The sequence below is a fragment of the Protopterus annectens genome, chromosome 3.part1 (genome assembly GCF_019279795.1).
Source record: "Protopterus annectens isolate FY-2018-M chromosome 3.part1, PAN1.0, whole genome shotgun sequence".
NCBI lineage: Eukaryota > Metazoa > Chordata > Ceratodontiformes > Protopteridae > Protopterus > Protopterus annectens.
The window spans coordinates 1,855,328,205-1,855,355,960 of record NC_056732.1 but is presented as its reverse complement, the minus strand read 5'-3'; the positions used below and the strand labels follow the sequence as shown (position 1 = coordinate 1,855,355,960).

Below are 27,756 nucleotides of genomic sequence, written 5' to 3'. Positions count from 1 at the left end.
ACCGTGTTTCTGTTTTAGCAGATTCACCTTTCTAGCAGTGTAGCTGATTTCCTTTTCTGTCTTCCTCCAGTAAGGATACTTCTTTCTTAATTGTATGATCACTGTTACTAATTAGGTTTTCCATGGTTGCACACTATTTGGTCCTTTAGTTTCATTTATTAAAGTACATAGGAACAGTGCTAGGCAAGAGATCACAGTTACCTAGCTATATATATACCTGTAAGAAGACGCACTTCAAATTCTTGCCACCCTTAATAAGCACTTTAATAATGTTCACCTCATAAATCAAGCAGAGCATTATATGATGACCCTGGAAGAAATGTGAATCTAACCATTCAAACATCAAGTCCAGCCTTACAGGTACACAAAAATGAACTTCGTTTGATTTGTAGTGGTAATGTATTCTACAGATCATGAATACATTCAGTTGGGAAACTATCCCTATTGTAATTCTTGTTTATTTGTTGATGTAGATCTGGGTCCCCTAGTAGTGCTATTTGTAGAGTCCGCTGTGGTGACTCCTACCGGGAAAAGCCGAAAGACACAACAACAACAACAGTATGCACCTTATTCACATTCAGTAGCTTCTCTCTGTCTTATTGAGTCGCAGGTGTCTTCCTTTATTCTCATCATGGCTGAAATGTTCTTCTATACTTTGTGTTTCTTGTTCTTTCATCCTCTGTATAACCGTTATCATTTTTTGAATGATTCCGCAAAAAGTTTCTGTAGATTTGTTTTGTGAACTATCTTCATTACTGTAAGCTTGCTTTAGTTTCTCTGTTATATCTTGCCCATTTAATTGTTTTAATGAACCGTTTTCTTTACTGATAGACGGCTTAACTTCCACTGCCACTTCCTGAGCCTGTAATTGTTTCAATGAACCATCATTCTGAAGCAGTGCTTGCATCTCTGGTTTCTACTCAAATCCGTCACTATTTAATTGATTACCTCATTTTCAGTTTTTCACTTTGCTCCCTTTCTGTACTATTGAACTGCTTACTTTGTGCCGATATTCTCTCTTTTGTGCTGATATTCTTTTTTGTAATATTTATTATATGTGAGTGGCCTTTTCTATATACATCTTCCAATATGCTTGACCTTAACTGTGTGCATAGTAGTTAATATGATGTGAGATATAGCACACTAGACCTCAGTTCTTTGCTTAATCGCAGACCTCGCCCTTTAAGGCTATAAATACTTCAGGCATTTCTTCGGTCACTCTTCACACTTCCCTTACTGCAGCTTTTTTCTTGCTCACCCTATGTTTTTTTCTAAGCACTGTTGGTATTTCTTCAGTTAATGACCTTACACTGGACTGTAATTTTTCACATTTCTTTCCATTCCTATGATTTTCCTCTTTATTTGCTCCATTGTATTTGCAGTGGGCCCCTCAAGGGAGATTCTAAGTTTATTGCACAGTAGTAACAAAACATGATTTCTGTTTTTGTCTTGAGGTGTCCATCTCACCGATTTCAAGCCTCTTCCCTTTCTTATCAATTTTTTTTAATTTATTTTAGTCTTTATTTAATTTATTTATTTATTAACATTTGTTTACTGGGTAAGTCCGACTTGGACAGAGACAATTTGCAGCCGAGGCTTGGGGAGAAACGCTCCAGATGCATGTATTTGGAATTAATTATTAATTATTTTTATAATTAATTATGTTGTTGTGTCTTTCGGCTTATCCCGGTTAGGGGTCACCACAGCGGAACTCCGGTCTGCTAATGTTTGGTACTGGATTTTTACGTGCCGAGTTACCAGCCCTGACGCACAACCTTCAACGAAGGCATGCCCATTCACGTATGCCTTTACACAGAAGGCGCTCTAGAATCGAACGGGACAACGTCTTGCTGTGAGGCAACAACGCTACCGCAGCACCACTATATCATTTATTAATTATATGTATATATTGACTGACTTTGACTATTCTTTTCTGTTGCTACAGTGGGGTCTCTTAAATCAGGGCCTAAAACTGGGTCAAGATCTATCTCATCTATCTGTCTCATCCTCACATTTACAGGACTTCACAACAGCTATTCCATCAGCTGTGAATCTAGTGCTTCTGCTATGGCTGGGCACTTTTTATCCTGCGAAAAGTGCATTCAGCTTTCAACTTATTCTACTTATTATGTATATGTATATATATATATATATATATATATATATATATATATATATATATATATATATATATATATATATATATATATATATATATATATATATATATATATATATATATATATATATATATATATATATATGTGTGTGTGTGTGTATATATATATATATATATATATATATATATATATATATATATATATATATATATATATATATATATATATATCTAGGACTTCTGATAGAAAGCTCAAAAGTCCGAATCCATAATTACTACTTTAACGAAAGGGCTTTCACTGAAAAAGCGCTTTTGTTAAAGTATGTTAAAAAAAAAATTTATCTACTGCTGTGCAGGGGGGCAAGCCCTTCTGCACCCCCCACATCCCTCTACATTAATATTCTCACTCCGTGGTCGCACCACTGTGGGGAAAAGGGAATTTTCCCCTAACCACACCGTAGTACAAGCAGCACTACCAGCATACTTAACCGAAAGTGCTGTTTCGGTGAACAGCACTTTTGGTTAAGTATGCTTGCCGATTAAGGTTTCGGTGGAAAGTGCAATCGGGGATCTGTACGGCTCCCATATATATATATATATATATATATATATATATATATATATATATATATATTTATATATATAATATGTGTGTATGTATATATGTGTGTGTTTATACACACACACATATATATATATATATATATATATATATATATATATATATATAAGCAGAGGGTGTGGGAGTGCATGGGGCATGCTGCCCGCAAACAAAATGTTGAGATTTTCTGAGCATTTGATGTTTGATGAGACACATCTATCTAATATATATATATATATATATATATATATATATATATATATATATATATATATATATCTATATATGTGTATGTGTGTGTGTGTGTGTGTGTGTGTGTGTGTGTGTGTGTATGTAGGGCCATATAACTTTTTGAATTTGGTATAAGAAAGCCTCTTTACTTATTCTATGCAACAAGAAGTGCTGATAAGCACTGAATAAAGTTGTATTTGAGAGACACTGGTATACAGTTGCTCTCTGGAGAATAAAAGGGTTGCTTTTATCTGCTGGTCATTGTTTTTATATATGTATATATATAATCTTTTTCTAAGTGGGATTTAATAAACAATGGGTCCCACACGTGAAGGTATCCATCAAGGCTTGAGGATGAATTCGGTTTAATTCCGCTTCCCCTTTCTTTTTTACTGATTCCACCTCTCATTCTGGACTATTGGCTTGGCTTAATTTCTCCAAATGCTTAGGTTTTTACATACCATTATGGAAATAGACTGCATTTTTATGTCAAGGCATAATTAAAATTCATGAAATCACTTTGGTTTCAGTCTTAGACATTTGATACAAGTGTTTTTTTAGCACCTGCAGTGAACCCAGAATTGCCTTTTTTGCCATTTATAAGGGGTTACTTTTTATATGTAACATATTTAGATTTGTTTGAAGATTCTTTTTAATAACCCAGTTTCCCCTACTACAACAGGAACTATTTATGTATCCTTATTTCCTTCCGCTCTAGTTTCTGCTCGCATGTCTTGATACTTTACAAGTTTATGTCTTTCAATCTGGAGGATACTGTAGTTTCTGGGTAGGCAATTCCAATAATAAACGTTGCTCTTCTCTTTTTCTTTTGAACTTCAATATCAGGTTTGTTTGCTTCTGCCTTAGCTACTGGCAGGGGATTCTGCACTTTCACTAATCTTTTTGGTTCAACCTTACCACGTTGTTATGACTTTCAGTATACAAACTTTCATGCAAAGGGTATCACAACCTGCAACATGATGGGTAACCTTTTATAGTTCTGTAATGCAAATAGCACATTTGTCTGCATATCCTACCTTTTCTATAGATTTTGTAAACCATCAAGTACGTAGTACACTGACTTTGGTTGTTAATATTAACCTTTCGTCTTTTAGTTTAAGTTTGCCTCCCCTGAACCACTCATGCATCACCTGTTCATCACCATGCAGTCGTTCTGCTAGATCTTTCTATTTCTTACTACAATTTTAGGATCTCCATTTGCGTTTCTTTTTCCTGATTGTGTTTTTTGTATTTTGCTTTTCTTTTTTCCTGATTGTGTTTTTTGTATTACTTCTTTTTTTCTTTTTCCTGATTGTGTTTTTTGTATTACTTCTTTTTTTCTTTTCCCTGATTGTGTTTTTTGTATTACTTCTTTTTTTCTTTTCTCTGATTGTGTTTTTTGTATTATTTCTTTTTTCTTTTTCCTGATTGTGTTTTTTGTATTACTTCTTTTTTTCTTTTTCCTGATTGTATTTTTTTTGTATTTTGCTTTTCTTTTTCCTGATTGTGTTTTTTGTATTACTTCTTTTTTTCTTTTTCCTGATTGTGATTTTTGTATTACTATTTTTCCTTTTCCTGATTGTGTTTTTTTGTATTACTTATTTTGCTTTTTTTTGTACTTTCTGTTGGTACGTGTTTATTTGTCCACTTCTGGATTGATTTCCAATGCTGCTCCTTTCCTAAAGGCTTCTGTTAACCTAAACAAAGGCAACATCTTAGACTTATTTTTTTCATGTTTTATAACTTTCAATGTGTTTCAATCTGATGATACCAATATATTTTCCATATGTATGCAATCGCATAATCACCGCTCTACAAGTGTAGTCAGTACCAATAAGACCTCCTTCAGACAGAGAGATATATAACCTTGGAAAACACTGGTTCTTTAGTATCATTTTATGAGCTGAAAGCAGTTTTCTTGTTTTCCTATCACGCTTGTCCAGCTCGTTTTGGAGCCAGTCGATCACCCCGAAGCTGTAAGTTAAAACAAGAAGTGTGTCCTTTTTTCTGACTTGGTTTATGACCAGTGTGAATATGTTCATGTTTTATCAAGTAACGCTTCTGAGAAAAACCCTTGCCACATGTGGTACATTTATAGGGTTTAGTGTGACTATTCTGATGTGCCATCAAATACTGCTTAGCAGTAAAACCCTTGTCACAAATGGCACATTTATAGGGCCGTTGTCCACTGTGGAATATCTCATGAGCTGTTAAACTTGCCTTACATATAAACCCTTTGTTACATGTAGCACATGTAAATGGTTTCTGTCTAGTGTGTACATAGAGGTGTTTTATCATGCCACCCTTCTGTGTAAAACCCTTGCCACATGTGGCACATTTATAAGGTTTGAGCCCGGTGTGGATAAGCTGGTGCACTGTCAAACTTGTCTTATTTATAAAACCCTTGTCACAAATGGGACAGTTATGTGGTTTCTGCTCAGTGTGTAATACTTGATGTTTTAGCATATATCGTTTCTGTGCAAAACTTTTGCCACATGTGGTACAGTGATATGGTTTTTCTCCACTGTGGATAGTCTGATGTGCTAGCCACGATCTCTTTTCTGTAAAACTCTTGGCACATAAGGTACATTTATAAGGCTTTTGCCCAGTATGGATACTCTGGTGTAATATTAAGCTACATTTCTTTATATAACCTTTGTCACATGTGGCACATTTATAGGGTTTATGCCCACTATGGATATACTGGTGTGCTTTCAGACTTACTGTACTAGTAAAACCCTTTCCACATGAATTACATTTATAGGGTTTGTGTCCGGTGTGGACATTTTGATGTCTTATTAGGTGACTCTTCTGTGTAAAACTCTTACTACAAGTGGGACATTTATATGGTCTCTGCCCGTTGTTTTCTAACTGATGTTTTGCCATCTTATCCTTGTGTTGACTAATCTTGTCCCATGTGGCAGAGTCAGAAAGCTTCTGTCCACTGCGTATTCTCTTACGCATTGTTAAATATTTCTTACACACAGGACCCTTAGCACACATGGAGTCATTATTATGCTTTTGCCTGCTATGGACTAAATTATGTTTTTCCATATATGACATTTGTATAAAATCCTTGTTGTATGTGGTACAATTAAAAGGTTTTGACTCAGTACGAAAAATGTTATGTACTGCTGGACTGTTATGTCTAAAGCCCATGTCATGAGTGGTATATTCATAAAGTCTCTCATCACTGAATATGTGGTCACGTTCCACCAAGGCATTTTGTCCTTCTCTGGGATTTAGCAGATCTACAGCTACTTTGCTAATAAAAATGTCACTGCAGTTAACCCAATTACATGACTGTTCTTCGCCATGACTATGCAGATGCATTTCTTGTGCACGATCTTTGCTAAATACTTCATTACTTTCCATGTAGTTACGCTGTCTGTTTTCAGTCCACACTGGATCATGACCTCCGATGGACAGCTTATCTAGCGAAGTGCTGTCACATACAGATTTATGCAATTTCCAATTTGATGACCACTGACTCAGAGTTGCAATGAAATCTGAATTCCTGCTGACTTAAAGAAAAAAAGTAATGTGTCAGAAAACAATGCATTATGAAAACTAATTTTCTTATCCTAAATGATGTTAGCACCTTTTCACATAAACCATTTTTTTTAATTTCTAACTGTAATAATCAATGTACTGATGTAAAACTATATCACCAACAAAAATGCTTCTCAGCCATTTCATCATGCTGTACAATTCTTTCTTACTACATGTATATGTACTGACTGGAATGCTATTTGTTTTCATAGCTTTGTATAAGTCTCGGCTCTCATCTGGATGATCCCTAGAAAAATGTAGTTTCAGGTAATGTTACCACTGTTGTTAAATATTTAAAGTAAGCCTTCCACAGAGCTCAATATCAAACAAGGATTGTCAAAGTGAGAATAAGAACAAACAGTATAATTCTACACATCAAATATAATCATGTTTAAAGAAACTGTGCGTTTCCAAAGGACTGCACTGTCATTAAGTCTGCCCAGCCACCAGCTATCTGATTGACCACTTTAGCCTTTACAAGGTCACAGAGACACTACAGCCAATCCTGGCAGCCACTGGACACAAGAGAATGAAACTCATTCTGAAAAGTAGACTGGTCAACTGAAGAATGTACACTCACTATCCACACACACACACACACACACACACACACACACACACACACACACACACACACACACACACACACACACACACACAGGCAATCTGAAGAAAGTACAGTTCTGTAACATCTTACCATAAAAGTAGATGTCCTTCTCTTCACTTTTGCAGTATACTTTACCTAAGGGATCTCCTGCCAAGGACAGCTCAACATTCGACTAGTATACCAAAGCCTTTAATTCTTATAGGCATCGTACATCACACATATGCTCCCCATGCAAGATGAAGGGCATAAAGGTGACAGAGGGACACACATATACTCAGAGGTGGAAATGCCCCAGGAGGAACAGAATGTCCCAGGGACAGGGAAAACATGTGCATTCAGAAGGGGAAAGTAGAAGATCCCCTTGGGCAGGAGGATAAGAATGGACCAGGCTAGAGCTAGAGCACAGGGAGTAGACGGGAGGGAGAACAAACTGCAACAGTGAAGAGAATGCCATCTACTGTTAGGGTAAGTTATTACACAACTGCACTTGTCCTTCTATATGACTGTTGCAGTATTCCTAAGAGAAGGGAGAGTATAAAAGCTCAACTGGAAGCTGGGGAGGAGGATGGCACATAACAGCCCTTTAGGAACCCATGCAGGATAGCCCTGGCAAAGCCTGCTCTGGTCCCAGAACTAATATTCAACTTGTAATGCTTAGTGGAAGTATGAACAGAGGACTGAGTAGCAGTCTCAAGGATGAAACTGGCATCACCACCCTTGAAAAAAACACCAGAGGAGGCAACTGCCCTGGTAGAATGTGCCCATACTGATGAGAAAAAAATATTTTTCTTAAAACGAATCACAAAAAAAAAAAAAATGGCCTTTGAAATTCAGGAGGAGATGACTTGCTTGGAAATTGAAAAAACCCAAAGTCCTGAGCTGGAAAGAAACAAAACGCTGCTCAGATTTGTGAAATACTTTAGTTTTATCCAAATAATATCTGAGCTATCTATGCAAACCCAAGGTGTGAATAACATTCTCACTAGCAGACTGCTAAGAAGGGGAAAAAGTGGGTAATTGAATAGACTGATTAAGGGACAACTCACTAACCACGTTGGACATAAAAGAAGGGTTCGTATGAAGAGACACCCTGTCTCTATGGAAAACTAAGAAAGGAGAAATAGCCATGAGAACCTGGAGTTCAGACACTCTCTTAGCTAAAGTAAGGGCCAAAAGAAGAACAGTCTTTCAAGTGCAACATTGTAAGGAAGTTGAAGAAGCAGGCTCAAAAGGAGCCTGAGACAATTTTTCAAGTACAAAACTTAGGTCCCAGGAAGGCAGAATAGGCTTCCTGGGAGGGCTGATATGAAGGATGTCTTTAAGAATTTGCTTGACCTCAAATCTAGAGGCAAGAAGAGGATGCAGGGGCAGACGGGCAGACAAACAGAAATTGTTGAAAGGTGAGCTTTAACTGAAGAGTATGCCAACCTAGCATGGAGCAATTCACACAAATAAGAGAGAACCAGAGGAACCTCTATGGATAGGGGATCCTGATAATGAGAGAGGCACCAGACAGAAAATTACTTCCATTTGGACATATATGGTTTCCTGGTTGTGGGTTTCCTGGCCTCCTGCAAAACCTGAAGCACATCCTTAGAAAAGAGGTGCCTGAAACAGATCAAAACACTATCCCCCAAGTGTGAGTTGAAGAGCGGACAAGCGAGGACGGATAACAGATCCATTGTCTTGTGTGAGAAGATACACCCAGTAAGATAACTTGCAGTGATTGCCCCCGGCCAAGTGAGAAAGAAGGGGGAAGCCAGTGCTGTCTGGTCCAAAAGGGAGTCACTAGCAAGATTTTGGGAGAGTCCTGCCTGATCTCATGTAAGACTCGTGGTAACAGAGCAAGGAGAGGAAAGGTCTACAGAAACATCCCCTTCCAAGGAAAAGACAGGAAGTCCACTTTCCAAGCCAGAGGACTTGGGACACTGGAACAGAATAGAGGAAGTTGGAATCAAAGAGTATGAAGTGATTCTTAACCAGTTTGGAAGAGACAGGGAAAGACGAATGGACAAGGGAGCCTGGCTGTAGGACAGGGGAAGAAAGTTGTCAAATAGAGCCTGGCTTGTCCTGAAAAGCAGATTTCTGGACCACAGGTGTGTGAGTAGACTTAGCAGGAGGTGCACATCTAGAGCACTTCTTGCCCTTAGGATGAGGGTATGACTGTCTACGAACCAAGGCAGATTGGGAGGGATAATCTGTCTGAAACAAAAATATGTTTCAACTCCTGCAAGGCTTTACCCTTATCCTGGACAGACTTGAAAAGCTTAGCAGCAACAGACCCAAAAAGAAGTTTATTATCCAAAGGTGCATCCAAAAGTTTGACCTTAATGTCATCAGGCAAAGCCTGAAGAAGAAGCCAAGAATAACATGTAAGTAACAATCTATGTGTTTGACAGTAGTGTCTCTGATCTGCACAACATGGTGTGGTGGCACTCTTCCAATTATTTTTTCTTCATCCTTTTATCATATTCAACATTATACTTATTCTGCAGATTTCATACTATTAATATGCAAACCTGTTTTTGCCAACTGCCTCTACCCCAAAGTTGTTTCTGTGTAGGAGCCTGTGTCTTGCAAGGAATAGCACAAAATGTATTTCACAAAGGAATGTGTGTGGATGACACCAGACACAAAAGTAAATGGAGAGTTAATAAATTATCTGTTTCCCCCATTCACAGAATGATGGGGGACACAAAGACTGGACTGACTGACAAAGCCAAATTAAACTATAAATGGAAGGACTTTCAAGTATCAGGCATTACATACATAATTCCAAGACATTATTTACATTACTCTGGCATATGGTATGGGATGCTTTGTGAAATGTAGGTCCAGTGAAGTGGTTAAGAAGGTATTTAGGACCTATGTACATGACGAATCATTGGCTTATGGTGGAAGAGTGGTAAATCCCAGAGTGTGACCCAGACAACTCAGGATAGAGTGTCATATGGGCAGTGAAGAAGTCATCATGGGAGGATGGGAGTGACATGCCAACATCAATTCACCACCCTGAATTTATGCAGGTCAGCTGGCCAGCTGTGGTGCTGACACCTAGTGGAGAGAGAGATGAATGGCATGCAGTGTACAGCATGGTGATGTGCATTTCGAGAAACTCAGATGTATCACCCAGTACAGATTGAAGACTAACAATGTCCCCTAGTAAGCAGACTTTCTCCACATATTCCTGGAGAAAATTTGTAACCACCAATCCAGTCATCCATAATATTTTTATAGGTTAATATGGAAATATGCTGCTTTATATGTAAGAACAGCTTATTCCATAAAGTGGGAATAGACTTGGCTAGGCTTGTAAGGGCCCCAGGGTCATTAGCCTAATAACTTCCTATGAGCCTAATACCTCGGGTAGGTAACCTGCATGCCATTTAATGATGCTGATATGGTTAATACAGGTTTAGTCTACGAGAGTGGATATTTGGATTACCACTGGTTCTTTTTAGGTGAATCTTTTCGGAGTCCTGGGTCATTCATGGCACAGAAAGCTAAGCAGTAATCCCTCCCCCTGCATGTCCATATGACACCGTGTGGAAGGAAACAGGTTGTAATCTATCACAGTAGCGAAGTTTACTGTGATCAGAGATGTTTTTGGTGTAGAAATGTTGAGATATCTTGAAAAGGTTTAGATGCTTAGTATGACACATGCCAAAGATACATTATATTTGATAATGAGTCTAATAAGGGAGAAATAAAAGAGGACTAAAACTTCTGCCAACCTTGAGTGGATACCATGAAGGATAAGCTCTGTGAGGTAGAAGGATTTTCTAATCAATACACAGACACGGTTGTCAAATGATAGCCTGTTTCCAACATGTATACCTAAAACCTTTATGACTGTGTGAGATTTAAGTTAAACATTATCTATATAGTAGAAGTAATGACAGAGTTAACAAAAGGAACAACACTGCATTTCTTGGCATCGAGGGTAAACTATGAAGCCCTTGTTGGGGAACTAGGCATCAGAATGAGATTTGATAATTGCCCTCAGTTTGCAACCATCAGTGAACCTACAAAGATATATCTGAAGGTGGTACTGCTCAATGCTAGAAGTCATAACAAGAAAATTGACTCCCTGCAAGCATTCCTCTCCTTGAAGAGTGTAGACATCTGCACAGTGATGGAGACAAAGGTTCATATGTGATTCATAGTTGATTACTACTGATTACTAGGCTAATGGTGCAACAACCTTTACAAACCTAGCCAATAATACCCGGGAAATGACAATGTTATATCTTAATTCCCCAGATATGGGATGGGGTAGTATCAGACTGGTGGGTCTTTGGTATTGGAGCCCTGAGTCATTTTACAGGCTACCCCTGTCCATAAGGGACATGGGCAATACCCCAGGAGTGAATTTATGGTTCCCCATCCATTTATCCAAACTCTTTTTGAAGACAATGAGGGTCGTGGTTTGTTTCATGAAGAATGGAAGTTTTTTTTACCTCCAGGCTAATATGCTTTACCCCTCAGTATCACTTCACTACAACTAAACTCTCCTACTAACATCAATTTATCCATACCCCAAGACTGGCTTTTTGAAACGTCTGATTAACTATGTAGTCATAATTTCCACTCTGCTCTGATTAGCACGTCTATATAACTCACATTATTCTCATATGAATAACATTACTATTCTTGTTAAAACTTACTCATTTTGTATGCAAAAATTATGTGAAAAGACATAAAAAATGCTTATGTCCAGTATTAGTAGTTTTGTAAAATTGTAAAATATCTATGTTATGTGTACTGTTGAAATCTGAAGCTTTTCTCCCCGGGCTTCCACTGAAACTGGGTCATGTGACCCAGTCGTACTATCCTGGTAAACAAAAGACAAATATATAATATAAATAAATATTTCATAGACAATGTAGCCTTTGGGATATGAATCTGTCTCTCCAGCAAGTTCTGTTAATAAGGTTCAGATCCATAGAACATGTAACCCTTGTATAATTTTTCTTGCGAATATCTAACATTTCATCAAGGCTGGATCAGAGAATGCCTTCTAGAGCAGGCGTAAGTCCCCTCTCAATAAATGATATGAGACTGAGTAAAGGGATGGGGCCTTTAGTCAGTCTGCAGAAGAGATGTGTCTTATACTTTGTATTTTTTTAGTGAGAAACCTCTTGGGTCACTCCCGTTGGTGTAAGTGCCTGGTTGGCTACATGCAGAAGTGAGCATTATACTTTATTATGGGCCTGATGAGATCCGAGTAGAATGGCAATGTGATTTCCTTTGATCTTGATGCCATGCCTTTACTTATAAGTTGAGCCACACAGAAGGATTTCCTTACTATTGTAGCTAACATGTAGCTACCTGATGGTCAAAGTTTAGGTTGCTATCTATCTCTCTTGCTAGGTCCCTCACCCCTGGGTCTACTTTTAGGAGTGTGCTATTAATATTATAATTTGCAGGGATATCTAATTTACTGAAGGATATGATTACGCATTATTTAGCATTTAGTCTCAGACCATGGTTTTGGCACCAGTCATTTGTCATTTTAAGGGCTGTTTCTAGGATGCCAGCATCATTTGGGGATTCACTGATTGATCGTAGCTTACATTTGATGAACTTAGTGAACCAGAGAACCCCCAACATTAACCTTTATGTTAGAGAAGTATATACCAAACAGGAGAGGTCCCAACAGTGAGCCCTGTGGGACACTAGTAACAGGTTTATTATCAGAAGTGGATTCACCTGTCCATACAACAAGTGCCAGCGAGCCAGTTGGCTATCCAACTGATCATGTAGGAATTTATGCCTAACTCAGTAAGTTTATCTATGATCTCCGAGTGCAGAATTGTGTCGAAAGTTTGGCCAGGTCCAGATGAGTGGTATGTTCCATTTTACCCTTATCCATGGCCGTGGTGACTTTCTTGCAGAAGTCCACCAGACTAACCAGGTAAGACCTCGCTTTGACAAAGCCAAATTGGGTCTGGTCCAGTGTTTGGAGATTTCCTATGCTGTTACTGATCAGGTCCATGATACTTTTCTGCATAGCCTTGCAGATAAGACTGATAAAGCTTATGGGTCTGTAGTTCATTGAGTCAGTTGATGGGCTCCCCTTGTGTGAAGGGACAACTGCCGCAGTCATAGATTCATAGGTTCACAGGTGTTTACTAGGCTAATGACCACAAGGGCCTTTTTAAGCCTAGCCTTGCATTCCAAAACTCTGACAAGTTCTGATACCCTTGATAAATGTAAGCAGGGGCTTAGGAGATGAAACATTTACAAGCTAGGGCCTAGGAGATGAACCATTTATAGGTTGCCTGTGTCCATTAGTGACATAGGTGCCAAACCAGGGATGAATTTCTTGCTCCCCATCTAATTGTCCAGGCTGATGTTGAATTGAGTTAGGGAGGAACTCTGCTTCACATGGATGGGGAGCCTGTTCCACAGATGGTGTAATCTCTGGGATACATACCTGTCTCTCCAGCAGGTCCTATTTATACAGCAGGCAAGGTTTAAGTGGGTAATTCTGGTGCTCTTTGTTTTACGGATATGCAGGAGGTACATCAGACTGGGGTCTGACAATGCCCTGTATGTCAGGTATAGATCTCCCCTCAAAAGCCTGTAGGAGACAGAATACAGGGATAGAGCCTTGAGCCAGTCTGCATAGGAGATTTTACTTAAGCCTTGCATTCTTTTAATGAGGAACCTCTGTGGATACTCCAACTGTTGAATATGCCTGGTTAGGTACACACCAAAGGGGTCACTGTACTCAATGATAGGTCTAATGAATGCCGAATACAGTGGAACAATAACTTCCTTGGACTTAGATGACATACCTTTGTTTATAAGTTGCACAACACAGAAGGATTTCCTCAATACTGTGGAAATGTATTGGTCAAATTACTATCTATGTGTGTCCCTAAGTCTCTGACTAGTCTCTGACTATCGGATCAGCTCTATGGGGTGTATTGTCAATATGATAGTTACTAGGGGTGGATGACTTACCGAAGGATACTATTATGTATTTTTTGGCATTTAGGTTTAGTATATGGCTCTGACACCCGTTATTTGTCTCTGTCACCACCTCCTGCAGAACATTTGTGTCAGTGTGGGATTCAATGCCAGCTCCTAATTTGCAATCATCTGCAAATTCAGTCAGGCAGAGACCACTGACATTAGCCTTGACTTCAGAGAATAAATGCCAAAAAGGAGCGGTCCAAGGACTGATCCCTGAGGGACTCCACTTGCAACTGGCTTCTTTGTAGAGGTGGAATCCCAAATTCTAACTTCCTGGGTCCTGTCTGTGAGCCAGTTGGTTATCCACCGGGTAACATATGAGTTTATACCTAACGTTTTGATTTTGTCAACAATGCCTGAGTGGGGTATTGTGTCAAATGAACTGGCCAGGTCAAGGTAGGCAGTATGAACCATTTTGCCCTCATCCATTGCTTTGCTGACCTTTTCAAAGAAGTCCACCAGGTTGAGTAGGCATGATCTGCCACTGATGAAACCAAACGGGGGTGGGTCCAGTGTCTGGAGGTTTACTATATCTCTATTGATCATCTCCATGATAATTCTTTCCATGGCTTTACATATAACACTAGTGAGACCTAGAGGTCTGTAGATGGCCCACCTTTGTGCAGAGGGATGACTGCTGCTGTAATTCATTCATGCAGCATGAAGCCTGTATGAAGGCTATAGTTAAAGAGCAATTCCAGAGGCCCTGATAGGTCATGTTTCATGCTATTTGGAAAGTATCCTGGGATATTGTCTGGGCCATTGATGCAGTGTTCTTGACCTTAGAGAGAGCATTAAGGACCTGTTCCCTAGTGATAGCAAGGAGAGTTATATCTGATGATATTTCCAGAGGGAAGGTTGAGGGGGAGAGAGAGAGGGGTAAAGTTGGAGATGAATTTATTGGCCAGCAGGTTTGCTATATCTTCTGGCTTAGTATAGGTGGCTCCATTTACAATGAGCTCTGCTCACAAATGTGTATTGCCTTTGAGGATGTGGACATAGCTAATGAATGCTTTGTGGCTGACCTTGGCCTGGGAGGCTAAATTCACATAAAATTTGGCTTTGGTAGACTTTATTTGTCCACTGAGTTGTTTGTTTAGTTTGATGGGAATGCTTTTATCCTGCTGGGTGCTGTACCTCCTAATTTTTGCCATGATTTTCTTCCTCCTGTTATACAGCCTATTGATTTTGTTATTCCATCAGGGGGGCTTGTTTTTTTGAGTTAGTTCTGTACGTCTTCCTGGTGGGTACAGTTGCCTCTATGCAGCTATTAACATGCTTGTACAGGGTTTCTATGAACAGCTCTGCATAGGCAGCAATGTTCTCAGGTTTTACGGGGGCTTGATATTCTTCCAGGTTATCACTTAATAGCACGAGGTTAGCCTTAGAGTAGTTCCTGAATATTCCAGGTTTAGCTGGTGGTCCAGGTTTTATTTTTACTTCAAAGGAGACCATTTTGTGGTCTGACATTACCAGGGAAGACATTACAATGGGGCTGTGCATCACTCTTCCATGCTAGTGAGGACCAGATCTAGGATGGCTGCACCCCTGGTTGGTGTACTGACTATCTGGTTCAGGGAGTTTGTGTTTAAAAAATCCAGGAATCTCTGTGCCTGTATGTTTGGTGTCATATAGGATTCCCAGTAATAGTGGGATAATAAAATCACCCATGAATATGGTATTGGGTTGGATGGTTAGTGTTTCTAGTAAGTTTAAATACATGGTATGGGTTTCCTGGGTCATAGAGGGGAACCTGTCACTGCCAAGGAAGTGATATTGGACTTTGCCTATGGTGATTTGAAAATGGAGCAGCTCAAGTGCATTGTCCTGTTTGACCAGCCTTGAGGTATATTTATTTTTGATGTAAATAGAGACACCTCCACATTTATTCCCTGTCTGTGTAGTAGCTGCTCTAAATGTTTGGAAGGCATTAAATACTGTTGGTGTGCTCTCAGTGACTTTAAACCACGTTTCATTGACCACACAGACATCAGCATTCTCTAGGGTGAAGAGAGTTTCTAGGAGTGGAGTTTTTTGTTTAGACTCCTAGCACTGAACAGTAATGCCTTTAGATTTTCTTGGTTTTGATTTGCTATGTCAGAAGTACTTTCAGTTTGTCATTGCCTACAAAGGACACTATTGGGGAAGACAATATTTTACCTAATAATCAAAGCCTAGAGGGGAGATGTGCAGACCATCCCTGGCAAAGCAGAGTGGTCTGTTGACCATCTCCTTCTAAGCTGACAAATACTGCACCCCCTTAGAATGACACCAGAAACTAAGCCAATTATTAAAGTCAATCATCTTTTGTTCGTATTGTGGCATCCTCCTTGGAGAAGGTAAAATGCTGCTCAATGCTAGGCTCGTACCAGCCTAAGAAACATATTCCAAGAGCTCTATGATGCCTTTCTTCATATAGTCTAGGGAGGTATGTCTCAGGTCATTTACTCCCATGTGGATTATGACTGAATCATACTGGTACTTGTGGTCCAATGGCCTGAATGCATGCATAATGTGGTACATTCAAGCCCCTGATAAGTAGCTGACCATGACTTTTTCCTTACTCAGCCTGGTGAAAGGGACATCAGTGTGTCTCATGATGGAGTCTCCAATTACCAAAATGTTGGACTGTGTGGTTGTTTGCCTTATGGGCTTAGAGGTAGAGGCTCCATGAGATGTGGCTGTATGAATTGATGTGGGTGTTGTTTTGAAAAAGTGCATTTGAGGCTGCTGACGGTATTTGTTACACGTACTTCATCTAAGATGTATTTGTGGTTTAGGAAGGTTACATTTAAGTGCCTCATTATATGTGGATCTATATGTCTGTTTTGAATTGTGTGTGATGGGTGGAGTGTGTGTACTACTGACAACCTTATTGACATGAGGAGTACTTTTATGTGAGAGCTTTGCCTCCAGTGACACTGTGTAAATACATCTCTCATATACCATATCAATTTGGTTGATAATTAAATGGTTGTCAGTAAACATGAGGCAATTTCTGCATTGCCTCAGGATGCCCATATCCACCAAGCTGGTAATAGAGATAGTGGGAAAGTTCATATCCATGGCAACAGACCCTTTTTTGTTGATTAGATAGCTGGAGTGAGAATATAAAGCAATGTCAGGAGTATTAGGTTTGCAACTCTGGGGACAGTGCTTGTCACTGCAAAGTAGTTGTCCTGTATGCAACTAGATATTGGTGAAATTTCAATCATGCTTCTACAGGTAAAATGTCACTCAAGGTGTCTTGCGTCTGTACAGGGCACGACCAAACACATGAGGGAAAACTAATACGTAGACCCTGAAAATTTAAGGATGAAGTATTTAGGCAGATATTTTGAAGTTGGAAACAAATCAAGCAGTACTTACTGAAAACAAAGAATGAGCTTGTCAAGAAGGATGAAAAGAAGGGAGTCGCATAAATGGCTACTGCTTAGCTACTAATAGTGCTGGCCTGGGCACAGCTTCACTCTGCTGGGGTACAATGCTCCTTGCTTCTTCTCCCACCAGAAGCAAAACATTAACATCATTCCCAAGATGAGAAGCAGGCCACAGCCTGTTTGGTGATCCAGAGTCTTGTCCCAGATGATGCAAGGGTCTATAGGCTAGTTGTAGCCTTTTTCTGGTAGATGGCTTGAACAGCAACCAGGCCAATCAGGAACATCAAGCACAGACACTCACTGTCCAACCAGAAACAGTCAGGAATCAATGCACTATGCTCCTTCTGTCACGAAGAGCAGAATATTAGCACAAATTCCAAGCTGTCATCTATGAGGCAGCTATTAGGCTTTCTGGTGATCAGCTGTCTCCAGGAAATAATGTCCCTGTACTCCTTCTTTCACCAGGAGAAAACAGAAGCACTAATCCCAAGATGACTACTGAGAGGCAGAATGTGGGCTCTACAATAACTGGTGGTCTTGCAATAGATGTTTAAAGGCAATATGAAAAAATGGGTTACTATTATAAACACTGCAGTGTGCAGTAAGCAGTTAGATTTGAAAAGGGGGTAACTAAAGTTTCAGCTGACTAACTGGAGAACCACTAATTTTAAAAAGAGCAAGATAGATTGCAAGGGGGTGGGCACTTTTGCTTTCTGTCTATATGGTATACAGTGGGATGACAAATACATTTAAATAGTTAAAGGGGATTGATTCCACAAAATGATAAGTTTGTGCTTACTCACAACAGCCAGTGAAAGGGGACAGAGAAGGAGGTTATTTGGTCAAATTAACATAAGGGGTAGGTAACTAGAAAGACAGTTGTATTTAAGACCACAACAACAGGCTGGGAGGGTGGGAAAACTCTGTGTGACTCACAAGAGACAATATGCAACTCAAAGCAGAATACAAGTAAAACACAGTGTAAAGAAAACAAATCACAGTATACAAAATAGAAGGTGGCAATAAAGTAATACAAAGTACAAGAAATCAAAAGCAAACTAACCTTTCTCTCACAGTAAATTGTGGCAGAGTCTGGGTGAGCTTTTCCAGTAGGGCTTTGAAATGTTTTATTTCACTCCTTAAGTAGAAGGTGTAGTTCCTAACTCCACCCCTCAGTTCACAGATAATTAACCTTAACTGACTTGTTCTGATTTCTGTGTGACTCACAAAATACACAGCTGTGGTCTCTTTCCAAGTTCTAATATGCAATTAAAAGCAGAATACAAGTATAACACAGTGTAAAAAAAACAAATCACAGTATACAAAATAGAAAGCAGCAATAAAGTAATACAAATTACAAGAAACCAAAAGCAAACTAACCTTTCCCTCACAACAAGTTGTGTCAGAATCTTGGAGCTCTTTCAGTAAAGCCATCCTCTGGGGCAAAGTCCTTTTGGAGATTGTGGGTAAACAGGGTTTCTAGTGGCCCTGATAGAGTCTGTTTTAAGCTATTTAAGAAACATCTTGGAATGTTGTCAGGACCCATGAAGACTGTGGGCAGGATTAACAAAGCCTCCGTGTAAGAGTCAGCAAGTCTTACACAGAGGCTGCATTTAAACGGGGTGATGTCAGCATGCCATGCATATTCATGAGGGCATGCTGAATCACACCCTAGGCTAACACGGTCCATGTAGCAATGTAGGGGGCGTGTCCGCATGGCGAGTCCTGCAAAGGGACACGCCCCCAGAAGAATCACAGTCCCAAAAGGAAACTCCCACGAGCGAGTCCGCGGAAATGTCAAGAAACACAACAGCACACATGCCCCCACAGACTATTAACCCAACTGAAATGTAAAACGTAAAAATGAACAGTTTAATTTTTTTTTATAATTTCAAAAATGTTTGCCCATAATTGCGCTCGTTTGCGTGGGTGTGCCCTCCACTCAGCCACAGTTAGCAGTCATTGAAAAAGCATATAAGATCTAACTATGCAAAATAAGCCAAGTAGCAATAGCGTAGCGATAGAGACGTCGGCCAAAGAGGAGGTAGTCACGGTTTGAGCCCCAACAACATCATTTTTTATTTTTAGTGAAATAAGCACGAAACAATCCCCTGACATATATGTATATATATATATATATATATATATATATATATATAAAATTATAATTTAAGTAAAATGCAATGAAATGGGCCATGTTTGTATGAAGAAATCTGACACAATAAAAAAATAAAATATTTTATAAGTGCCCATAGCTGAGCAGTGCTCTAGCAAGCTGAGTATGTTTGCCCATAGGTGACCAGTGGTTTAACAGGTGTAATATGAGTGCCCGGAGTTGAGCAGCGCTTTAACACGCTGAAACTGTGTGCCCGTAGTTGCGCAACATTTCTCACAGCGTAATATGCATGCTCATAGCCAAATAATGCGTTAACCAGCTAACCCGTTTGCGCAGAGCTGCACAGCGCGCCAACCGGCTTACCGGTGGGCAACGTTGAGCAACCTGGATCAAAGCTGCCTTTAAACAGACACACCTCCTAGCCTGTCTAGACAGTAGTAAAATAAAAAAAAAAGCAAGGCCCAGGCTCGAACCCAGGATACTGTGCATCATAGTCAATGTACTGAACCACTAAGCCATGACAGCTGTACTGAAAAATGCAGTATTAGCATACATATAGGAATGAATGGAAATAGAAGCATGACAAAGCAGGTTTTGTGAAGCTGATACAATTCCAAAATGGCCAATCACAGATAAGTGCGGGAAAAACGGCATATATAAGCCCCATAGGCGGGAATACACAGCATAACTGATTGTGGAAATTTTTTTGCAGTCAGGATGGCAGGTGTAGGAGAGGGTAGTCGCTTCCGAGCACAGAGGTGGGGTGTTGAGGTGTCCAAATACATGGTTTGGCTCCTAGTCCACAATCATGAGGCTCAACTCATGCAGGGCCAGGTTCTGTGGGGTGCGTATAAGGCAGAGGCGTGGAACCTGTTGGCATATGATCTCACCAGTGCCACAGGCATACCAAGGACTGGTGAACAGGTCCGTCACCACCATGCGGACCTGAAGAGACGAACGCAGGACCAACTGAACCGTTGGATCCAGGAGGCCCAGCAAATGCCCAACGCCCCACTACTGAGTAAGTATCCATGTAATTATGTATGTAAGGAATTATCCTAGCTGATATTATGGAGATGTATGTTCCAATATTACTTCATTTATATTACAGCTGCAGGTGTGCGTTCTGCGAATCGGTGAGCCTATGGTGATAGGCTGGAACGGTTGCGCCATCAGGCAGGTTAGTAATTATATTTCTGTAATTGTTATACAATATAAGTGAGACAGCTTGTAAAAGAGTTCAGTGTAGTTACACATTAATAAAGTTCAAATAACACTAGAAGAAAGATTCTGCTAGTACTGTATGATTACATAAGTGATGCAGCCTGTAATCCAGAAATAAAAATTAAACAAGTCCGAAATAGTGATTTTCCACCTGAATTGTAGTATCAGATAACCTGCTGCAGCCTGAAAATCAGTGGTAAACAAGCTAAAGACAACAGACATGTGTCAAATACATCCCCTTTTAAAATCTGCCATATGAAACAAGTGAGTCTATTGGAAAGGATTTTTGTAATCAAGTATGACATGTTAATAACGCCTAGAATAAAGTACCATCTTGAACTGTAAAAATAAAACAAGTGAGTGAGAGAAAGAGGTATGAATCAACCAAGAAAGCTGTTATAATATCTGAATAAAGTATACTGCTGTCAGTACATAATGAAATGAATGAGACAGCCACAACCAAACAGTGAAATGTTTGAAATAAAGTACTGAAGCTGGAATGTGTCTGTCCCACAATTTGGATATGTTGCTGTACCCTTGCAATATGGAGATAGTATGGTTGTATGAAATAATGAACATCCACAGTTGTCTAGAGCCATATAAATGAAATGTAGCAGGATGCTGTACCTGAACATAGCCAGATATGAAATGTGTATGAATAAAAATGCAATGTATATTAATGTAGCAGTAACAGTATCATCACCAACATTCCTAAGGTTACATACAGGAAACTGTACTAAGACCTGTAGTGTATATATATATCTGCAGCTACTAGAGATGTACAGCATATGTATAGCTAGTTGAAGTAGTTAATGAAATATTTCTTCACCCTACCCTATATTCACAAATAATGCCATTCCACAACAAACTGGGTATGTGTATTCACAATTAATTCCTATGGACATTTGTCCTGTTGGTTCAACCATATTTGCACGTACGTTGCTGCATGTGCCCTGTTCACATATCAAAACCTGATGGCCTGTTGCCAATCAACCCTGCATGCTGTTGGATTGTGTACTGTTGTTCAAAATATGCATGTGTTATGCTTGCTGTTCAATGTTTGGAATTCATGGGTGTTTGGTTAATGGGAATACTGATGCATGCTGTTACAACTAATTTTGAATGGTATTGTTTGTTACTAACCCAAAATGTCATAAAATATTTCTAAACATAGGACAACAGGGAAGGCAGGTTCCAGCGGACCAACCTCTCCCACCTCAGCTGGCGATTGCACCTGGCACTAGTACCCAGGCAGGAACCTCCTCTGGTGGCCCTATGCCACCTTTGGGTGGAAGCGCTGCAAGGGATGGGGCTCATCCCCCCTCTGCAAGGGTGGCCGGAGGAGACCATCAACTCACCCTCCAAAGTGTCTGGTCTGTGGTGCGTAGCGAGATCAGGTATTCTGTGCTTGAACCCCTACGCCAGCTTGAGGCTCGGGTGGCACAACTCACGGGTGTCCCTGCTGCCCGTCCTACACAGCCCCCAGCACAGCCCCGTCCTGGGCTGTGAAGGCACAGTGGCAACTGCCCATGGGTGGGGATCTCAGTTCCACTGTTGCCATCTGTGGGCTCATGGGCTCGCGATATCCAAACATCCATCCCCGTCAATTGTGTTCACCCCTACATGTGTCATACTCCACCCCTGTATGCGTCTTGTTTGTCTTGTCTGTTAACCTCCCCTACCTACCTCCCCAAATATACATACTTCCTGTACCTCACATTCCACTCTCACCTGAAAAAAAAATAAATAAAAAAAGGGCACTCTGTTCCCGCAAAAAAATTACGCCCCATACATAGCTGCCCATTTTGCAGACATGTCTACTGGACATGTGAACTGGTAATTACAATTGGCTGTACAACATATTTTGTTGTCCTCACCCCTCTCTCAGGGGTGGAAGGTTTCAAATTTCACACCAAATTACAGACATATGCACAGCTGTTGCTGATAAAGAAATGGGCAGCTATGGGCCTTTCCTACATCCTTCCTGCAAATCCCAAGCTTGTTTTCCTACTGTCCTACCCTCTTTGTGCCCCCCTTTTCACCACTTTCCTATCTCTCCATTTTCTTTTCTTTCAAAGAAATTAGCACGGGTGTGCGCGACAGTAAGCACTTTTAAGCAGTTGTAAGCGGGTGTGCACTTGTGTGCGCTTAGCTAAGCGTGTGTGCGCGAAGCTAAGAGGCACTGCACATGCGTGAGCTCTGCGCAAACCAGCGCTAACCCGCTTACAACTGCTTAAAAGTGCCTTAGTCACTCTGACTGACAAGGCCTGTAGTCTGCTCAGCAGCAAAATAAAATTCCTCTGTCAGTCTCGAACCCAGGATGTTGGAAACACTAGTCTGCATGACTTACCACTAAGCCATGACTGATATACAAGAACTTTGTGCTGAAAGCAATATATCATGAAATAGTAGGACTGAATGTAAAGGGAATATAGATAGGAAGGCTATTACACAAAGCTTTTCTTGTATCTTTACTGGCAATTCTTGTGGATTTGTATAACATTAGTGTGAGTAGAGAAACAGCCATGCTAGTCAGTAGCTAGTAAGTACTAATGTGACAGTAGCATCTTGCAAACCACACACACTATCAGAGCAGGATAAACACTGCCATATTTGAACAGGTAAGAGGCCAGACCTCACAACTGTGACTGATTTACAGGGATGTCCCTGATTTGAAAACAAATGTTAACTGTGCTCCACTGACTCCCTGTGAAATGTACTAACAGTAGGCAGAAAGGTGTTTTATCCCATGTAATGTTAACTGTCAACTACTGAAAGTATGCACTACTTGCATGTCAGAAATGGTGTAGTAATACATATGCTCAAAATACCTCACAGTCACAACTGCAGAATATCTGAAATATATCACGGGTGTATCCCATTGATATGAACCATTCCCTGAGGCTGATAAAAGATACACCTGAGAGTATCTGAGGCCTGCAAGTGTCACAGACTCACAGGCATATCATTCTGTCTGCTGTCACACACTCTGTGAATAGCTGTAGAATAGCTTCCACAAGCACACCCACATGTAGGTGTACAACCCACAAATATCAAAGGAGGTATCCAACTAATAAAATAAGGACAGTATAGCAGTTTACAAGCACTGCATGTGCCTGCTATCCATAACTGTTAGTACAAAGTACAAGGCACCACTACTGCTCAGCAGCAAAATAAAATACCCTTGTAGGTGTCAAGCCCCACACTTTGGCCAGACCAGACTGCATGCAGTACCACCAAACCACAACAAACATATAAGGAATTGCTGCTGAAAGAAATATAGCAAGCATTACAAGGAGTGAATGGAAATGGAAAATAGGAAAGCCATAGCAACACATTCCAGTAAAGACACCTAGCAGGCATTCAAGGAGTGAATGTAAAGGCCAAATAGTGAAGCCATAGCAACAAATTGCAAGAGCCACTGCTGTATACCAGTTACTCCACAAGTCCCACAGGAAAGCACATACTCCCATTTAAACAGTATTAGTATTATTAGGTGTCAGTTAACATACACACTGAGAAGAATAAACTGGAGGAAGCAATAGTCAGGTGTCAGTACAACATGCATGTCAGTGCCTACAGCACAGCCTGAAATATGAGAGACATACCAACCTTTACACTCACACAACAGTGTCCACAGCATACCAGCATGGTCCCTACCTTGAAAATCTGAAAGGGCTACGCCTACCTAACCTAACATTTTATAGCACTGTCCTGAAATCACAGTGAGAACTGCAATTACCACACAGCAGGCTGCATGCAATTAGTAAATGCTGGCTAACAATTGGTGCAGAGGCCATCACATGCACATGTGCATATACCTAAAAGCAGCCTGTACTCCCAGTCCACACATGCAATACTTTCATTGCAACATCCGGAGGGAGAGACAGAGAGAGAGAGAGAAAAAAAAAACCCAGAAAAAATGAAAAAGAGACACAGAGACAGCCACCGAAAATAAAACAATACAAAACAGCAAGCTAACCAGCAGCAAGCCATCACAAACAGCAGTGACAAACAAAGGTAATGTAAACTAATAATGTAATAGTCTACATACTGTGAACCCTCCATATGTGTTAGCAGTCTGTATCTATATATATGAAGATGTGCATAGGGCAGGGGACATACTGCAACTGTTAGTGAAGGCTGGACATACATATGTATGTGAAGGATGCTATGTGCACATATCAATGTAGGTTGTAGTGCAACGTACAATGTAGGTTGTACAGTAATGGATGTTTAGCAGTATGTTAGTGTGTGCATTCGTATGTGTAAATAAAAAGGTATATATATATGTATATATATATATATATATATATATATATATATATATATATATATATATTATATGCATATGTATGTACATTTATATATGTATCTATATATAATATGCATATATGTATACATAGATAGAGAGGGATGTAGAAATAGATAGACCCAGAATGATATCACAGTAGCAAAAAAGAAATACAGCAGCCGTCCAAAGGTCGTAATCCAAACAAAGAAACAGGATGAATGTAAAACAGAGCACGACCACCATAGAATTAGAGAATTAATAGGATCCAGTATTTATTAAAACAAGCACTTTCACATGTAATCGCTGCATGCTTCTTCAGGTCTCAATACATATAACAAAACCAACCCATTTATATACCTTGCTCAAATACAACCAATTAACAATCAATTAAAAATCAAACAATTAAATAATCAAACATCAGTAAATACTTAAGAATTAACTCTAAAATGTTGTCTTAAAGTAGATAGAAACTGCCTTCAAAATACATGCTGGTTTCGTAGTATGAAATATTAAATATACCAGCAAAATTCATGAAATCAATTACATATGATACCACAGTACAAGGACAAAATGATTAACTTCAACAATTGTCTAAGCTTCTGGTGTCATTCTAAGGGGATCCAGTATTTGTCTGCCTGGGACGACATGATCGACAGTCCACGATGCTTTGCCAGAGATGGCCTGCACCTGTCGCCCTTAGGATTCCGGATACTGGCTAAGACTCTTGCCACCCCTATAGTGCCTTTTTTAGGCAAGGTTCAAATGACAAATTCACCACCGTAACCGGTGACATCTGTGACATCTGTGTAGTAACAGAGACCTGGTTCAAAGCTCCAGAGAGCACTCCTGCATTACCAGGCTTCAATTCATACCACACCTTTTGGCCAACTAACCCAGAAAGAAGCACTAAAGGTGGAGGCGTGTCCATATTCATTAAGGATATCCACACCTCCAGGCTAGTTGCACAGCATAATGCATCCGAGATTATCCAAGTGCAACTAACTCTGGGAAAGACTGCAATCCAAATTGTAGCTTGCTTCAGACCCCCCACCATGCCCCAGGATTCACACTCCTCATGTCTTGATACACTGGAAAGTATTAGGGTACAACCCAACACCCTAATAATGGGCGATTTCAACTACCCCACCATTAACTGGGAAAACTACTCATGTACCAACTCTTTTGCTTAACGTTTTCTAGAATTCATAAATACCAACGCCTTGGATCAACTTATTCACACCCCCACCAGGAGCAGCAATATCCTAGACCTGGTCATCACCAACATGGGAAACCGGTGTTCCACACCAGAGGTCAATTCCTTGTCGGTCAGATCCGACCACAAGCTAATCAGCCTAGACATCCACATCCCACCCCCAGCCCCAATTAGGGAAACCATCATAACAAACTTCTCAAAAGCCAACTTCACACTTCTTAAGAGAGAGGTGGCAAACTTCACGACACCCGTGCAGATAGACAATAGAGGTATGACTGCCGAATCCTACACAAATGCACTTTATTAGCACTTACACAAGTGCATGGATCATGCTATCCCTAATAAAACCAAGATGTTATCCTCCAGACAAAGGAAGCCAGTCTGGTGGTCCTCTGCCATAAACAAACACTACAACAGAAGAAAGAAACTGTTGCAAAAATAAGTAAAATCCCATGACTGGAGGAACTCCCTGGTCAACCTCGGTAAGAAGCTGAGATCCCTCATAAAATCCTCCAAAGCTAGTTACGAAAACAAAATTGCCACTGACTCTAAAGACAACCACAAAGCATTCTATAGCTATGTCAAGAATCTAAATGGGAACACTCAGATCTGCTCTGAGTTACAGCATAATGGCACTAAATATACAGAACCAACTGATATTGCCAACATCCTAGCAGACAGGTTCAGTGCTAACTTTACCCCCCTCTCACCCCCTAGAGGGTCCATCTCTATACTGGAAGAATGCAAAGTTCCTATAATCACAGCTGCACAGGTAAAAAACACACTCTCTAAAGACAAGAACACAGCATCCATGGGACCTGACAATATCCTAGGCTGCATTCTACATGAACTACAGAATGAACTGGCACCCTACCTAAGTACCATGTTCAATCATAGCCTCACCTCAGGCTTTGTACCCACTGAATGGTGCACCGCAACAGTTATCCCACTCCACAAAGGGGGAGCCACGACGGACCCCAGTAACTACCGCCCCATTAGCCTGACGAGCCTGGTCTGCAAGGCCATGGAACGTATCATCATGGAACTCATAAACAAAGACATTGGTAATCTCCAAACTCTGGACCCAACTCAGCTTGGATTTGTAAAAGGCAGATCTTGTCTTCTAAACCTGATTGACTTCTTTGAAGCAGTCACCAAAGCCATAGATGATGGTAAAATGGTTCACACAGCTTATCTAGATCTCGCCAAGGCTTTCAACACCATCCCCCACTCTGGAATTATAGATTAGCTCACTAAACTAGGTATAAATCCCTATGTCATAAGATGGGTTGCCAACTGGCTCACGGACAGAACCCACACTGTGAAAGTAGCGTATTCCAAATCCGATATCAGACCAGTGACAAGTGGAGTACCACAGGGTTCAGTCCTGGGTCCTCTCCTGTTTGGTATCTACTTCTCTGAAGTGCAGGCCAAC

The 27,756-nt window shown here is 40.2% G+C and overlaps 1 protein-coding gene across 3 annotated transcripts in view; it reads right to left on the bottom strand.

The window, feature by feature from the left end:
- Positions 1–4,521: 4,521 nt before the first annotated feature.
- Positions 4,522–27,756, bottom strand: part of LOC122798765 (zinc finger protein 93-like) — a 276,097-nt gene continuing 252,862 nt past the window's right edge. For all 3 annotated transcript variants that reach the window (XM_044067876.1, XM_044067874.1, XM_044067873.1), the window contains one exon: positions 4,522–6,475. In XM_044067876.1, the coding sequence (XP_043923811.1) occupies positions 4,881–6,475 (1,595 nt within the window). In that variant the 3' untranslated portion in view covers positions 4,522–4,880. The remainder of the gene's footprint in view (positions 6,476–27,756) is intronic.